General features: G+C 49.5%; 1 protein-coding gene across 6 annotated transcripts; it reads right to left on the minus strand.

Annotated features, from left to right (window-relative positions):
- Positions 1-342: 342 nt before the first annotated feature.
- Znf697 (zinc finger protein 697) lies at positions 343-11,581 on the minus strand. 6 transcript variants are annotated; one of them, XM_048351873.1, is made up of 4 exons: positions 10,889-11,581; positions 8,518-8,576; positions 6,246-6,529; positions 343-4,800 (listed from the first exon to the last, which is right to left on the minus strand). In XM_048351873.1, exons 3-4 carry the CDS (start codon positions 6,427-6,429, stop codon positions 3,365-3,367), a joined length of 1,620 nt encoding a protein of 539 aa, XP_048207830.1. In that variant the 5' UTR covers positions 6,430-6,529; positions 8,518-8,576; positions 10,889-11,581; the 3' UTR covers positions 343-3,364. The 6 variants fall into 6 exon arrangements, 5 of the variants coding, with proteins under 5 accessions (XP_048207830.1, XP_048207831.1, XP_048207829.1 ...); XM_048351874.1 differs by lacking the exon at positions 8,518-8,576 and adding an exon at positions 10,019-10,069; XR_007211664.1 differs by lacking the exons at positions 8,518-8,576; positions 10,889-11,581 and having other exon boundaries at positions 343-2,322; positions 2,378-4,800; positions 6,246-6,950.
- Between the last annotated feature and the right edge of the window lie 5,334 nt (positions 11,582-16,915).

The following is a 16,915-nucleotide window of genomic DNA, read 5'->3' on the forward strand; positions in this document are numbered from 1 at the left end:
TCAATTAGCTGGGCACTGGTGGCTCACCCCTGTAATCCTAGCTACTGAGGAGGCTGAGATCTGAGGATCGCAATTCAAAGCCAGCCTGGACAGGAAAGTTCATGAGACTCTTACACCTTCAATTAACCACCTGAGAACCACAAGTGGCACTGTGGCTCAAGTGGTAGAACACTAGCCTTGACCTGAAGAGCTCAGAGGCTGTGCCCAGGCCCAGAGTTCAAGCCCCATGACTGAGAAGGAAAAAGTAAATCTTATCTACAAAAGCAGCCAGCTCCTGTTTTACCACAACATACAAATGGACCTGAATGACATTTAATGGGGAACAAATAAAGAAGGACATAGTAAAAGACTGATGTGGATTTAATGAGACATATTCTATATCGGTTGTTGAACACCAGGAGGCTGTCCAAGGAACCATTATTAAATAACAGAACCCCAAAACAATGCAACTCTCACATACACAAGCACATTCACACAAAATCCATTACTCTTTAAATCATTAAGTTAATCCCTATTTTTACAAACAGATGTAAAACAATATTACAGTGAAAAAACATGTGCACAAATTTCAGAAACGCAATTCAGATTGTCTATGAACACAGATTAACTTGTACTTTTCTTCAGATGTGTATGGCCTCTTGATTGCAGAGAACACATGGCTCAGAGGGGTAGCTGCTCCTCTTCCTCAGAGTCAGACTGGAGATTTAATCAAACTAGCCTTTACACCATTCCAGTTTTTGTTTAGAGAAGGGCAGCCTGCTCTTGATCAAACTGCCAATGAAACAAACAGTACACTTGCTTCCAGCATTATGATTTGGAGGCAGGAATCTTTAGAAGAACATTTCTCAGGGCCAACCACAGTCAATAGGATTTGCCAAAGAAAACTATCATTCCAAGACTGAAGACAACAAACGACCTCCAGATCCAAGTATGTTCCTTGAAGAGGTGCAAGAAAAAAATGGAATCACATTCGAAATACACCCTGGGGTGGGGAGTGGGTAGGTGAACAGCTTTCTTCTGCTAAGGTGTTTGCTCACCAGAGATAGTAGCTGTGTCTTGTGATGAAAGATAAAACAAGAGAGGCAAATTAAGTACAATGATTTCCAATACTTTTATTTTCCATATGCTCCAACCACTCCCCATTGAACCTTCTCTCTAAAGTTGCAGATAATGGCACACATGAGATGCTGGCTAGACCATGTGTAAAGACCAAATAACCCGTAAAGTAGAAAAACAATCACGGGCAACCAAAAGTTGGATGAGATTTCACAGGCACAGACTTGTGAGAACTTAAAACTGCCAGGCCAGAGGTAGATGAATGGGGGGGGGGAGGGGGGAAAACACAAAAAGGAACAAGACTCCCTACAAACTGGCTATATTGTTCTTATGAAGGTCCTTAGAATACTTGGAATTCAGACAAGAGTCAGAATAAATAATGGACACTTTGCTTGCATAACTAAAAAGAAAATAAGTATCCCTAACAGGACCATCATTTGTGAATAACAATAAATTGATTAAGAGGACAAGATCAACAGGCAATATACAAGCCCAAATTCTATATTATTGTGTTGTTATAACAAAAACATGCTTTCCAATAATCCCCAAAAGGTTTATTGCTAAAATACAAATGATCAAATACAAATTAATAGCAATAAAATCACAGAAACGTATAGTTTTAGAACTGTATGAATAATCTTTTAGCTGTTTTCCCCTTTCAATGGTGCCCAAGGATTTGTGATAATGCTTCCACTAATCATACTGTATAAGAAATGTTCAGAAAACAACAGTGCTTTCCACAACTCTAACTTCTAGAGGCTAACCTAGGAGAGGGATTTTCAGTGTAGGGAACTGGAATCTATACAAGAGTCATCTAACTACAGCCCCCTACTAGAAATGGAACATAGCTAGGACAGTTGAGTAAGGTGACAAAGGCCAGCTTTGTCAATAAGGACATCTTTGGCCCTCCTGGACTAGGTTTGAGTTCTCCATCAAGTATAAGAATATTCAGTGTCCCTATTTTATTCTATAAATCCTAATGGGTAAGTCTCCCTAGCAGAGGAGCTGGAAAACACATCTATTCACAATCCTCAGCCTTCCTTTAGGGCAGCTCACTGCACTATCTCTAAGCCTTTCCTAAGACAGGTCATAATACTGTTTCACCTCACAAAGACATGAGAAACTATCATTAAAAAGCATAAAGCACTTTGCAATGAGAAAGTGCTATTTTGGCATCAATGTAACAACTAGAAAACATAAATTACTTGTGCTATTTGGCAATTTTGCATTTACACTTCTCCCTGACTATGCCTTCCTGTGTAAAGTCTTGATTTGTCTATGATGCCTCTACACATATGGGGGCGGTGAATCCTACTTTGACTAGATTCCCTCATTCACATAGCTGGAGTTGGGGGTTAGTGGGGTCAGGGTACACACATGCAAAGCGGAGACGAATGAGACAAAGGGGCCTTTTATCCCACAAGCCATCTTTGCCTTCCTGGATTTGTCACATAAGACCAAGCAGCACTTGATGGTCTGGGGGTCACTGGCCATGCACCCATCATCAATCAGGCTGACCTGGGAAAGGAGATGGTTTTGTCCCCCTCCCCCCATTGACAAGGGGGCCTGGCACACAGCTGACTTCGGAGGTAAGGGGCAGGTCATCCAACCTGGACCCAGCAGGGAGCTAAAAGTGTTTTCAAGGAGCCAGACGAAGCATTTACCAAGGGAGCTGAGAAGTGGTTACAAGTGGTTTTCTAACTTGCAGCAGAGTCACCCCTTAAAAGGTGTGTGTATGTGTGTGTGTGCACGCGCACGCGCGCGCGCGTTTCTGCTCAGTTTTCCCCTGGATTTATCGAAATAGCAGCTAACTTGAGGCTCACAGACAAGGGGATAGGAGGAATTTATACTAAGTATCCCCTCATACTGAATTACAAAGGTTCTCCCACTTCCACTGAGGGGGGGAGGGTAAGGGTGGACACGGGTTTTGCCATCTGGTGGAAACAGGAGAGAATCGTTCTCTAACCACACCTTTCTTCTGCACTGATCCCCACAAAGTGTAGCCGACCACCCTGCTCTGCTGCCCGCCCTCCTCCTCTGTGCTCCCCACCCAATCCCATTCCTCAAGAGCCTCAGCAGTCCCGCTCTTCCTTCCCGTACCGGCTGCACCTATGGGGTTACGGGTGGACTCACGCACATCTCCCAGAAATGCATCCACCAGAAGGAGGTAGGCACAACATAGCACCCCAAAACAACTGCCTCCTCCAAGATACATCCCCCACACACACTTGTTTGTGCAGGGTCCGTGACCAGGCAACCCCGGGCCCGGCGTCCCCCCACTTGTCCGTGCAGGGTTCCCGGCCCGCGCCTAGCACAGGTGCAGCTTCTGATGCTGCGCCAGGTGCGTCTTGTAGCGGAAGGCCTTGCCGCAGGCGGTGCACTTGTGCGGCCGGTTGCCCGTGTGGATGCGGCGGTGGCGGATGAGGTGCGAGCTCTGGATGAAGCTCTTGCCGCACTCGGCGCAGGCGTAGGGCTTCTCGCCCGTGTGCGTGCGCTGGTGCTGCGTGAGCGTGGAGAAGTCGCCGAAGCGCTTGTGGCACTGGCCGCAGCCGAAGGGCTTCTCGCCCGTGTGCACGCGCAGGTGGTTGACCAGGTGCGAGTTGCGGCCGAAGCCCTTGCCGCACTCGCGGCACACGTAGGGGCGTTCTCCCGAGTGCGTGCGCTTGTGCGTGAAGAGGTGCGAGCTGACGCTGAAGGTCTCCCCGCACTCGGAGCACATGTAGGGCTTCTCGCCCGTGTGCACGCGCTGGTGCTTCACCAGGTCCGAGCGCCAGCTGAAGCGCTTGCCGCACTCGCCGCAGCCGTGCGGCTTCTCGCCGGTGTGGATGCGCTGGTGGTTGGCCAGGTGCGAGCGGCGCGCGAAGCCCTTGCCGCACTCGCCGCAGGCGAAGGGCCGTGGCGCCGCGCCCGCGCCCGCGCCCGCGCCCGTGCCCGCCGCGTGCGCCCGCCGGTGGCTCAGCAGGTGCGAGCTGAGGCTGAAGGCCTGGCCGCACTCGGGGCACGGGTAGGGCTTCTCGCCCGTGTGCAGCCGCCGGTGCTTGAGCAGGTCGGCGCGCCAGCTGAAGCTCTTGCCGCAGTCGGCGCACAGGTTGGGCCGCTCGCCCGCGTGCAGGCGCAGGTGGTTGGCCAGGTAGGTATTGCGGCTGAAGCCCTTTCCGCACTCGCCGCAGCGGAAGGGCTTCTCCCGCGGGGGCCGCGCCCGCGCCGGCGCCGCGGCCACGCCCACCGCCGCGCCGGCCACGCCCGCCGCCGCGCCGGCCACGCCCGCCGCCGCGCCGCACTCCCCCGCCAGGCCGAACCGCCCCAGGCCCGCCGCCGCCTCTGCCAGTCTGTGCGCGCGCTGGTGCTGCGCGAAGGCAGAACCCGGGCTGAAGCTCTCCCCGCAGTCCGGGCAGATGGTGGGGGCGTCCATGATGCTGGCCACCAGGCTGTCCAACTCCCCGAGGTCCACGGCCAGGGGCAGCTGCGGCCGGTGGAAGCGGCGCGGGGCCGGCTTGTCGCCCCGAAGCCGGCTGCCCAGGGAAAGCTGGCGCCTCCATGGGAGGACGGGAGGGGGCGGCTGGTCCTCCCGCTGCTCCTCCTCATCTTCCTGCAGGGCCTCCTCCTCCTCCTCCTCCTCCTGCGGTGCCTCCTCCTCCTCCCCGGGACTCCGGGATCTGCAGTCGGGCCTCCACAGTCCCCGGAGCACCCTCGGGTTCGCCACGCAGCGTCGGCCCGCGCCCCTGTCTTCCGGACAAGGCCCCTCTGCAACAGAAAGGACGGCAGAGAAGGGTTACAGAGCGCCGGCGGGGACCCTGGCTTCTCCACCGGCCTCCCTCGGCTCCCAGCACAGCCTTGGAGCCCTGTGCCTCCAGCCGTCCAGCGAGCCAGACGGGCCATGTCGACTCCCCTATCCCCAACCATACCCTCACATTACATGGTTCTATTCATATATATATATATATGATTGCATATATATATATATACACACACACGAATATTATGACCGTACCACTGCCTTTTCTGGCCCTGGTCTCAAAAGACACGATCAGCCTATCTACAAAACAGCAAAAACGACGAGTGCATGGCTTAACCAGGCCTTGGACAACATTTTTAAGCTTAAGCCTCTAATCCTAGCTACTCAGGAGGCTGAGATCTGAGGATCATGGACCCAAGCCAGCACAGGCAGGAAGACTTCCTGTGAGAGAGACCCTTCTCTCCCAACTAACTTACGAAAAAAAAATAAAAACAGGCAGGGCTGTGGCTTCAGGGATAGAGCGTCAGCCAGGAGTTAAAAAGCCAAGCAAGGCCCTGAGTTCAAGCCCCAGTACCAGCACAAAAATAATAACTAAAAAATATAAGATAAATATATTTGGTCAGTCTGGAAAGGCTTAAGATGACACGATTTAAACCCAGACAAGATGAAGAATTGACAGACAGGCAAGGGGAGGGAAAGAAAGCTCAGTGCCTAGGGCTGAGCCCAGGCTAGGGTCCAGGACACATCTGTTGATTCCTGGCTGGTTTATTCTCTCAAGCCCAGGGCACTCAAGGAAGTCACTGCCATATGGAAGGCTGCATGCTTGTGTGTACTTTGGGGGAAGGGAGCAGGGAGTCTGGCACTTGGTCCTGGGAAAAAGGAATGTAACCCCACAGTTGTGACCATCAAGTATTTCAACTCATTTCTGTCCCTAGGGGCATGCACCAAGCCAGGATAAAGCAATGAATGCCCAAAGATGGAAACAAGGAAGCAGACTCTGGCCCAGCATTTACTCTTGCAGGTCAGAAATAACCAGGGAGATAATCAGCCACAGGAACCTACATGGGTCACTTACCATTGATAGAAGGAGAAAATGACTTCCCATCTAGATACTTTGCCCAGTACTGTGCTAATTCTTTGTACATGGCACCTCATTTAATGTTCCCAACAACCTGCAAGGCAGGCCCTAATATTTCCTCTGCTGTGATGTTTTTACAAGTGGTCATTTATAGCAGTTCTCTTTGGTGTAACCTGCTGAGCAAGTGCATACCAACACAGCCTTTATGAAGTCCAACACTAGAAAGGCTCAGGAAGGGTAAGTTGGTACAGAACCCTACCTAATGGTCTCCTCTAGAGAGCTACCCCTGAAAGGATGCTGCTCCTGGTTCTAATTCTAGAGGTGCTAGATGTAAGTGAGGGTGGGGCAAATTCCACAGAAACTCCAGCCTCTTACCTCTGCAGATATTGGGCACTAGTTCGTCCTCGGGAGAGCTCCCTCTCAGAGCTTCATCCAGTGGGTTTGAGGCCATCTCTGGCTCTAGGTGGCCTCTCTCTTCTGCTTCCTGTGCATTAGAGTCCATTCTTCTTTCTTCTAGGTCTCCTTCCCTGTCCTCAGAGTTCTCAAAATCAGAGCCCATTCCGTGGATCCCTGAGTCCTGGTGTTCACACAACAGCCTGATTATCTTCTTGTTCCACCCCAGAAGAAAAGGCCAAGGGAAGTGTCCACGGGTGCCTGCTCTAGACAAAACACAGAAAGGCCACATCAGCCTGGATGCCTGCCCTCATCATGTCTGATTCCCACATCCAATAAAATATCTAGAGATTCAAGCTGCACATGGCACATGCACTCCTCACCACATGTACCATTTAAAGTCACTTTCAACTGGGTGAAAGAGGGTATGTGAAGGCACAGGGTGACCTCATCGTAAGGTCATGTGACATCACCAGACCCAAGCTGGATCTGCTTCTTTCTGGGAAATGGCAGTCCATTGTTAAGGGTTTACAGGTTAACACTCATGTTTACAGCTGAGAAAACCTAAGGCTCAGAAAGAAACACACACCAGACACCAATGACTCACGTCAGTGATCCTAGCTACTCAGGAGGCTGAGATCCAGAGGATCTTGGTTCAAAGCTGACCTAGGCAGAAAACTCCATGAAGATTCTTATCTCCAATTAGCCAGCAAAATGCTGGAAGTAGAGTTGTAGTTCAAGTGATACAAGCAAGCAAGCTAGCAATCACAAGGCCCTTAGTTCTAACTTCAACACACACACACACACACACACACACACACACACACACACCATAACTAAAGAGACAGCCCAATGACTAATGTTGCGGTCTCAAGTTCTATTCTTTCCTTACTGTTCTTATTAGCTTGCCCCACAATCCTCATTACAATTTGCAAATCTTTTACATAATTATGAGTGCCTTTACAGAGCTGGGATAGGGACCAGACATACCATCACTATGAAAATTTCTTATATAAGGTCATCAGTAGCACCATCAGCCTCCTTGAGTGTGTGTGTGTGCGCGCGTGCACTGATACTGGGGCTTGAACTCAGGGCCTTGTGTTCTTGCTTAGCTTTTTCACTCTACCACTTGAGCCACTGCTCTACTTCTGGCTTTTGGGTGGTAAATTCGAAGATAAGAGTTTCATAGACTTTCCTGCCAAGCTGGCTTTGAACTTCAGTACTCGGATCTCAGCCTCCTGAGTAGCTGGGATTACAGGTGTGAGCCACTGGCACCCAGCTCAACCTGCCTTTTGCAGCAATATCTGCTGAGCAGCTGGGACAGGTAATACAAAACAGTTCCAGCCCCAGCAGGTCTGGCAGAAGAGGTGAAGAGGCTAGAGGAAGGAATACAGAGAGCCCACTCTCTTGAAGCCATCTCAAGAGCTCTAATGATGTATTTTGCAATATCCAAATTATAGACAAATCCTAGCAGGAACACACACACCAGAGACACTGGGAACTTTCATACAGAAAAGGCTAACAGGTGACTTACAAATGGCATGTTGAGTGGAAATCCTTTTGCACTACTACCTCAAGATAATAAACAAGAAATTAATGATGTTACAAAAAAATAGGTGATAAGAGAAAATCTTCATTAAAGCCATTAACCTTTTCAGAACTAAGTCCCTTAACAGATTATTGTTCCTCATCACTTCTGCCTTGCATTGCTTTTCCTCCCAGAGGTCACAGCCTATTTCTTTTTTCTTTTTTTTTTCTTTTTTTTTTTTTTTTGGCCAGTCCTGGGGCTTGGACTCAGGGCCTGAGCACTGTCCCTGGCTTCTTTTTGCTCAAGGCTAGCACTCTGCCACTTGAGCCACAGCGCCACTTCTGGCCATTTTTTTCTGTATATGTGGTGCTGGGGAATTGAACCCAGGGCCTCATGTATATGAGGCAGGCACTCTTGCCACTAGGCCATATCCCCAGCCCCACAGCCTATTTCTTGAGTCTGCACATAGAACGTCCCTGCAGGTGGGGGAGAAGACAGGCTAAAATAGGTTTTTAAACATGGCCTGTTGGTTTGTCAGTGGTGGTGGACCATGGAAGGATAGAACTAATCATTGGTTTCTGCCAACCTGACTCAGACAAGAGCATCATATCACAACTGAGGGTGTAGCTCAAGTGGTAGAGCACCTCCCTAAGAAGCACTAGGTCCTAAATTCAGATCCCAATACCACCTTAAAAAAAGATTTTTTTAAAAAAGCCAACTTCTTACCTATAAAGGAATCAAATAAGCATACCACCAGAAACTCCTAGAACTAAAGTGGCTATTGCCTAGCATGGTACAGAGGTGACCGCAGGTTTGACTCCAGCCTGAAAAGCAAGGAGCAGAGAGAGAGAGACAGAGAGAGAGAGAGAGACAGAGAGGGAGAGACAGAGACACAGAGACACAGAGATTGTGCATGTAGGTGTGCTGGTACTGGGGCTTGAACTGCGGGCCTCACAGTGGCTGAGCTTTCTTGCTCATAGCTGGCACTTTTTTTTTTTTTTTTTGCCATTCCTGGGGCTTGGACTCAGGGCCTGAGCACTGTCCCTGGCTTCTTTTTGCTCAAGGCTAGCACTTTGCCACTTGAGCCACAGCACGACTTCTGGCCATTTTCTGTATATATGGTGCTGGGGAATTGAACCCAGGGCTTCATGTATAAGAGGCAAGCACTCTTGCCACTAGGCCATATCCCCAGCCCGGCACTCTACCTTTTGAGCCATGCTTCCAGTCTAGGATTTCACTAATTAACTTGTGGAGGAATCCTGCAGACTTTTCTGCCTGGGCTGGCCTTGAACCTCTGATCTTCCATGTCTCAACTTAGCCCCGAATAGATTGGACTGCAGATATGAGCCAACAGTGCCCCCACTGATTTACAATCTTTAACATCTAATCTTAACCAAAACCCAATGAAGGAGGGTGTTTCCAACTTTAAAAGCTTGATAAGTTCAGAGGAGATGGCAGTTCAGATCCAGCCCACATTTCCAGACAGCTTCTAGTCATTTGGGAGTCTCCTCCCTCCTTTGTGTGTCTGTTTTTCACAATAAACATATTTGTGTGTGTGTGTGCATGCACATGAACATACCAATACTAGGTCTTGAATTAAGTGCTGGGAATATTCCCTTTACCTTTCAAGGCCAACACGCTACCACTTGAGTTACAATTCCACTTCCAGCTTTCTGCTAGTTAACTGGACATGAGAGTCTCTCAGATTTGTCTGCCCAGGCTGGCTTTGAACTAGTCCTCAGATCTCAGCCTCTTAAATAGCTAGGATTACAGGTATGAACCCCCATCGATAAATGTGTATTTAACCAGGCAAAAGGCTACCTTTGTTGTTAACTTGGCTGTGTGTGGGTTTTTGTGGTTTGTTTTTTTTTTTATAAATATGTTGATAAAAACTTGTAGAAATTTTAGGAGCTATCAAAACACAAGAGCAGGAGTTGTGATTGCTTCAATCTAGAAGACTTATTTTGGGAAATGATATCCAGACAGTGGCTATTCAAGCACATTTTGTTCTAACTCCCTTCCCACTCATTCTCAAAGTAGAAACTAGCAACATGTTTTCTCAGGCAGAAAACTTAGCCAGTGGTTGGATAATGAGTAAGTAGTAGGGCAATAGGCTCTATGGCTAGAATGACCAGGATGTAAATTCTTTCCTCTTTGTCAGCTACTTGACCTTATACAAGTTACATGACCTTGCTCTGAATCCATTAAAAACAAGGAATGCTGCCACTTATCTTGCAGGAACTAGAAGCATATTAATGTTTATAAAATCCACTGGCACCTTAAGAGACAGACACAATCAATGATAGAGATACTCAATTATGAAACTTTAGCCAACTTTTTGATTAAAAAAAATACACATTAAGTTGGATGCTAGTGACTCATGCCTGCAATCCTAGCTTCTCAAAGGGCTGATCTGAGGTTCAAAGCCAGCCTGGGCAGCAAAGTCCATGGGACTCTTTACACAAAAAGCCAGAAGTGAAAGTGTAGCTTAAGTGGTAGAGAAGCACAAACCTTGAGTGAAAAAAAGCTAAAGGACAGCATCCAGGTCCTGAGTTCAAGACCCAGCATGGGGGTGGGGGGTAAGAACAGAGAGATGCACTAGTGGCAAGCCCTAGTCACTGGGAAGCATTCAGTACCTGGCACTTCCCTTCCACCTTCTAGCCAGTTGCTGAGGGGAGACCAAGCCAGTCCGGCCTGGCTGGGGACAGTGTCCCATTTGGATGCATCCAAGCCACTTGCACTGCTTAGATGGGACAAGTCTCCCTGCCAGTTACCTGACAGGTAACTTAGGGAGATGCATGTTACATGTGGAAAAGCTGCAGGTGGCTGTCTCCTGGGGAGACGGGAATCCAGCTGCCTTGTAGCTCCCCAAGACATTCTGCTTCCTGGCCCCCACCCTCCTCCAGACCACCCAGATGGGAAGGATCAGAGGCTGGACCCAGTAGCCCTCTATCCCCGCCCCCCCGCAGCCTGCAGCAGAGGCCAGCTGCGGGGGGGGGGGGGGGACACCTGAGAGCAACCAGGACTGGCAGCAGGCCAGGCGCAGCCCCCCTCCACACCTCCAGCTGCAGCTCCCTTCCTGTGTCCTGGTCCTTACCTCTGATGGGAGACATGGCTGCTTCCCAGGCCCCTGACCTCCACACTGTGCAGAGGGAACTCTGTCCATGCTAGAGGCCAGGCAAGGACTGCAGTTGGGGCAGAGGCTGAAAAAACAATTTCAGCCTGGGTTCAAAAGGCTAAACTCATGACCAGAGCTGGGGTCTAATAAAAGATTCCAGGGGTTAATCATTTGTCATCCTATAGAGTAAACAGTGGACCAGAGCTCAGAGCAGGGGCCTTAGGGCCTTGCCAGTGCCCTGGGGAGCGTCTAGACAGAAAGAACCCCCACACCACCCCCCAGCAAAGAAGGACCTCTGAGTTCTCACAGGGGATGCCTCCTCCAATGATTTCTGATGAGGAAGTTCTGCCTGTTTCTTTCTTATCTTTGCTTTTGATTGTTGTCCCCTGTGCTTGGCATTATACCACTACCAATGCCTTTATGCACCTGCTTTTGAGGCTTTTGTTGTTGGTGTTTTCTTATTCAGGAAAAGAGAAGCCTAGTCAGCCTTCACCAGACTCATCTCCACAAATTTCAGCATCTGGCTCAAAACAAGCAGTGAGCTGCCACCCATGACTCACGCTGGTCATCTAGGAGCCTGAGAGTTGAGGATTGTAATCTGAAGCCAGCCCAGCAGGCAAACCCACAAGACTCATCTATGATCAACCACTAATGGCACCTTGGCTCAAGTGGTAGAACACCAGCTTTGAGTAAAAAAGCTAAGGGAAAACGTTCATGCCATGAGTTCAAACCCAGAAGCAGCACAAAACGGAGCAGCACTTCACACAGAAGAAAGGGTCTGCACATGTATTGGAATGCTCTCTCCACCCCACCCCCACCCCCGCTGTCCCAGACACAGACTGCCCAGCCCTAAACACCTGATGGAAACACCTGGTGGAAGAAAGCCATGTGAGGTGAGGGTTGGTTCCAGACAGGAATGCCAAAGATTGCCGCAGCTAAATGCTGAGCACTCTCCAGACAAGGGGAGCTAAAATAACATGGTTTCTTCCTGGTGCTTACTGCTTTCTTACCTGGAGAGGAAACCCAAAGCTGAGAAAAGAAGGCACCTGACAGCTTTCTTAACCTAGAGAAGGAAATCAAAGTTTTGGTTTGGGGGTCTTTTGGGGAGGGGGCAGGGGGGAAGTGGTTGTCTAGTGAGCACATGACAGTGTGGTTGGGGGGGAGAGAGGGGGAGGGAGTAAGGGAAGGGAGGGAAAGGAAGAAGAGGTAAGGAGAGTGGAGAGGAGAGGAACAAAGTAACAGAGAAATCAATCTACAACTCCATGGGTCAGCCGTGGTGTGAGAGTCCTTTCAATCATAGTGAACAGTAGCACAGTGTGATAGGGCGCTGGCAGCTCACACCTGTCATTCTAGCTTACTCAGGAGGCTAAGATCTGAGAATCGCAGTTCAAAGAGCCCACCCACACAGGAAAAGTCCATGAGCCTCTTATCTTTAGACAGCAAGACCTGGAAGTGGAGGAGTGGCTCAAGTGGTAGAGTGCCAGCCTTGAGCAAAAAAAAAAAAAGAATAGCACAATGGGGCTCACATAAACCCAGCTGACCAGCAAGCAGAGAGAAGATTTGTGTTAAAAACTGGCCACAGCAGAAAGTTAACAGGATTCAAACAAGCCTCAGGCTAGTTACATAGCCCAAGTGGTAGAGTGTCTGAGAGGCAAATGCAAGGCCCCTAGTTCAAACCCCAATCCCTAAACACAAAACAACCTAGCCGGGCATGCTAGTACATGCCTGTAATCCCATCTAAACAAAAGGCAGAGGGCCTGAGGTCACCTCGGGCAAAAAAGTAAGAGACTCTTTCTGAAAAAAAATAAAGTAAAAGGGCTAAGGGTATGACTCAAGTTGTAAAGCACAAGTTCTGAGTTCAAACCCCAGTAAAATAAAATAGTCCTCTGTCCTTAGGGACCACTTACACATACTGATGGGGCTAGGGCACCTTGGATTGGCCTACATACTTTATCTTGTCACGACTGCCAGCTTCCACTGACATCACCACACAGTTCTGAGCACAGTAAGAATTCGTTACCACATACAGAGCCCCAAAGTTAGACTGTACTCAGACAAGAAGCACAAAGGCTCAGGGTCCTTGTGCAGGCATTTTTACTCATCTGTATTTGATATGTTATTGAGTAGAAGAATATTCTGCCTTAATATATAGATTCCCTTCTATTCTTGACTTTGGGAGTGGGGTTCCCCTACATACATTTGACATTGTACTACCACTAATTTATACACCTGCTTTGGGGCTTTTGTTCTTATTAGCAAAGTAAAATCTCCTCAGCTGCAGACTCGAATGTTCAGTGTTGTAATTTAATAGACTCATTGGGAACTTCTTCATTCAAACTCCTTTATGGAAAAGAAACTGGTCTGAGAGACAAAAGTGCCCAAGTTAGTGATGACCAAAAGAGAGGTTCATAAAACTTCTGGTCAGAATCTCAGTTTCCTGGTAATCTCTCTAATGATCTTTGCATTTCCTTAATATGACATGCCACTTAGAAAAACATTCAGCCAGGTGCTTGTGGCTCATGCCTGTGATCCTAGCTAGTCAGGAGGCTAAGACCTGAGGATCGCAGTTCAAAAGCCAGACCAGATTCTTACCTCCAGTGAAGTGGCAAAAGTCCTAAGTAGCCAGGCACTGGTGTCTCACACCTATAATCTTAGCTACTTAGGAGGCTGAGATCTGAGGATCACAGTTCAAGGCCAGCCCAGGCAGGAAAGTCCATGAGACACTTATCTCCAGTTACCCACTAGAAAACCAGAAGTAGTTCTGTGGCTCAAAGTGGTAACATGCTAGCCTTGAACAGAAAAAGCCAACTGAGAGTACAAGGCTCTGAGTTCAAATCCTAGTACTAACACATACACAAAAAAAGCCAGAGCCAGGCTGGTGGCACGCCTGTAATCCTAGCTACTCAGGAGGCTGAGATCTGAGGATCATGGTTCAAAACCAGCTCAAGCCGTAAAGTTCCCATGAGACCCTTATCTCCAATTAACCACCAAAAAAATCAAGAAGTAGCACTGTGGCTCAAAGTTGTAGAACATTTACCTTGAGCAAAAGAGCTCAGGGACAGCACCAAGGCCCTGAGATCAAGCCCCATGACTGACAAAACAACAACAACAAAAAAAGCCTGATAAATCTGGGACACATACTTACCTTCCCCCTCACCTCCACAGACACTATATTAGTTAAGGTTTGCTAAAGAAGCAGAACCAAGAGATTGTAAATTGTTAGAAAGAGGTTTTTAATAAGGAATTTGTTATGCAATCATGGAGGCTAAAGAGCCCAAACTCCAAGGTGGGCTGAGAGGCTGAGACCTGCATGGTCAAGAGAAAGAGGAGCCCTTTTGTTCTTGTTAGGCCTTGAACTCACTGGAGGCCCACCAATCATGGAAGGCATGTTATGCTCTATTCAGAGTCCACAGAATTAAATGTTAATTTCATCCAGAAAACCCTCCCAGAAACACCCAGATCACTGTTTGACTACATTAAATGTTTAGCCAGAGAGAGAGAAGATGGCACCGCCACAGTACGGAGGCACCCCGACTCGCTCCAACTGAATAGAGAGCTGGGAACTCCAGCACCCAACACCCCATCAAGAACCCAGCAAAACCAGCAGCCAGAAGCAGTGGAGAAACGCAGGAAAACAAAAAGGAGCAAAAAAAAAGAGCTGAAAACCTACACGGAGCCGGAGAATCTACGGGGCACCCTCCCCCCACCAGCCGACCCTGGCCCAAACAGGGCCAGGCTGGGAAAGGGGACCCAGCAATCAGCAGACCGACTGCCGGGAGTGCAGAGTCCAGACAGCGGAACTCCACGGATACCAAGGAGAGTGCGGACCCAGACACACGGCGAAGGTGGCTACGGGAAGTTCGGGTCCACACCGAGAACAGACGTAAGCGGCTGGGGAACCCAGCGGTGCAGAAGGGGAGAGCCGGGGACGCCACCACGACCTTTCGCCACACCCGAAGGACCAACGGCAGCACAGGACACACACACAATCCAGGACCAGTGAGCCCCCCATTACCCCCTCCCCCAACGGGAGACCAGCTATCAGAGACCCAAACCCTACAAAGAAGCTAGATCTCCCTCCCTCCCCCTCCCCACCCTGAGGGAACAAAGAACCCCCAAATCAGGCACCGGAAGCTCCCATCAGGCTCTGGGAAGTCACAGGAGTTTAGCAGGGGAAAGGCGGAGCAGCCCCAAGGCCGCCCAGGAGCCTGAACTGGCCGAACCGGCCCTGCCCCCTTCCCAACAGGGGCCGGGGACGGCCAGCAATGCAAGCCGCACCCAAGGCGCCTGGACCTCGCGGACTTTTACAACTAAAATCACAGGCGCTGATGGGCAATACCAGCCACAGCAGGGACACCTGGACCTGATCACGAGCCCCCCCTTGCAGCGGAGGCGCAGTCTGAGGGCGCTAACCCGCGCCTGGACAGTTGATCCCACTGGGCCCCACACATACCACCCCCCACAGCGGACTCGCGGGAGGGCTCAAGCACAACCCAACAACCCGGGGCTCACTCTGGTAGGCGTGCCCGGCCCCCGTGCTCACGTGGACGGGGCCACAGCGGAAGCGCCCATTGTAGTGGGCTCACAGTGCACAGGCGGGCGGGGCCCCCAGTGACAGTGCCTGCTCTGGTAGGCGTACCCCGCTCAGGTGGGTGGGGCCACAGCAGCAGCGCCCGCTCTGGTAGGTGCGCCTACACAGGAGGGCAGAGCTCTCCATCGGCGCGTGCCCACTCAATTTGGCACATTTCGCACAAGTGGGTGGGCCGCACCTCAACAACACCTGCCCCGGAGCCGTCCACATAGGAAGACGAACTGCCTGAGAGGTGAGCTCCTCTGACCAAGATACAGAGTGGAAAAAAGAACCAAAGAAGAGATAAGCCTCCACGCAACGCTGAATCAGCGACCAGCAAACCCCCAACAGGGGCACGCTAGGGTCAGCACAGCACAGCTCCAGGACACTGTCCCGCAGAGAAAGACACAGAACCTACTGGCCCCCAAGTGCAGGGAGAGTGACCACCCCAGCAACAACTGAGAAGGTCATGCTCACCCATTGGGAAGCAAGGTTCAACAGCCAAACCCAAACCCAGAGCCAGGACACCAGGGCACAAGGCTCCCACTGACGGACCAGCAGGAACCAGCACAAAACCAAACCAGGGAAGCCACCCACAGATCTCCAGATGCGCAAATCTCAAAGAAATATAACAAAGTTCATCAACGGGCAAGCCAACTCGCCAGCTCCAAAAAGCAGCACGACTGAAGAGGAGAAGGAGAATAAAAAAGCAAATGGGGCCATGTTAGCAGAAATGATGGAAAGAGTCAGAAACGAAATCAGAAAACAATTCCAGGAGTTTAGAGTGGAAGTCTTGAAGGACATCCAGAAAGCCAAGAAGGAAATGGAAGCAAAAATGGATACAATGCAAACCTCAGTTAAAGAAAACCTTAACATCCTGAAAAGTGAAATGCATGAAAAAATAGATTTAAAATACAACTCTTTAAACGAAGAAATTTCCACGATCAGAGTTGATCTGACAACCATAAATAGCTCTCTGACATCCATAAACTCCACAATTGAATCCACAGCACGAAGAATTGACCATATGGAATCCAGAATCTCTCCCTTGGACGATGAAGCAGCCGACAACAACCAGAAAATTACCACACTCCAAGAAATGGTGAAGCTTCAAGGCAGACTAATCCAGGAAATAATGGACAAAGACAAGAGATATAATCTGCACATAATTGGAATAGAAGAAGGAGCCGAATACCAGAGCAGAGGGCTTCATCATATTTTCAATAAAGTTATTGCAGAAAACTTCCCCAATCTCACAAGGGACCAGATCCAGATAACCGAAACCTATAGGACACCTGGCAGGCCAGACCCCAGAAAAGCCACGCAAAGGCACATAATATTTAAGACTTCAGATCTCAAGAATAAAGAGCAAATTCTGAATGCAGCCAAAACAAAGAAAGAAATTTTCTACAATGGGAAGAGGATTCGAATAACAG

Source organism: Perognathus longimembris, chromosome 7 (assembly GCF_023159225.1).
Source record: "Perognathus longimembris pacificus isolate PPM17 chromosome 7, ASM2315922v1, whole genome shotgun sequence".
NCBI classification, from domain to species: Eukaryota; Metazoa; Chordata; class Mammalia; order Rodentia; family Heteromyidae; genus Perognathus; species Perognathus longimembris.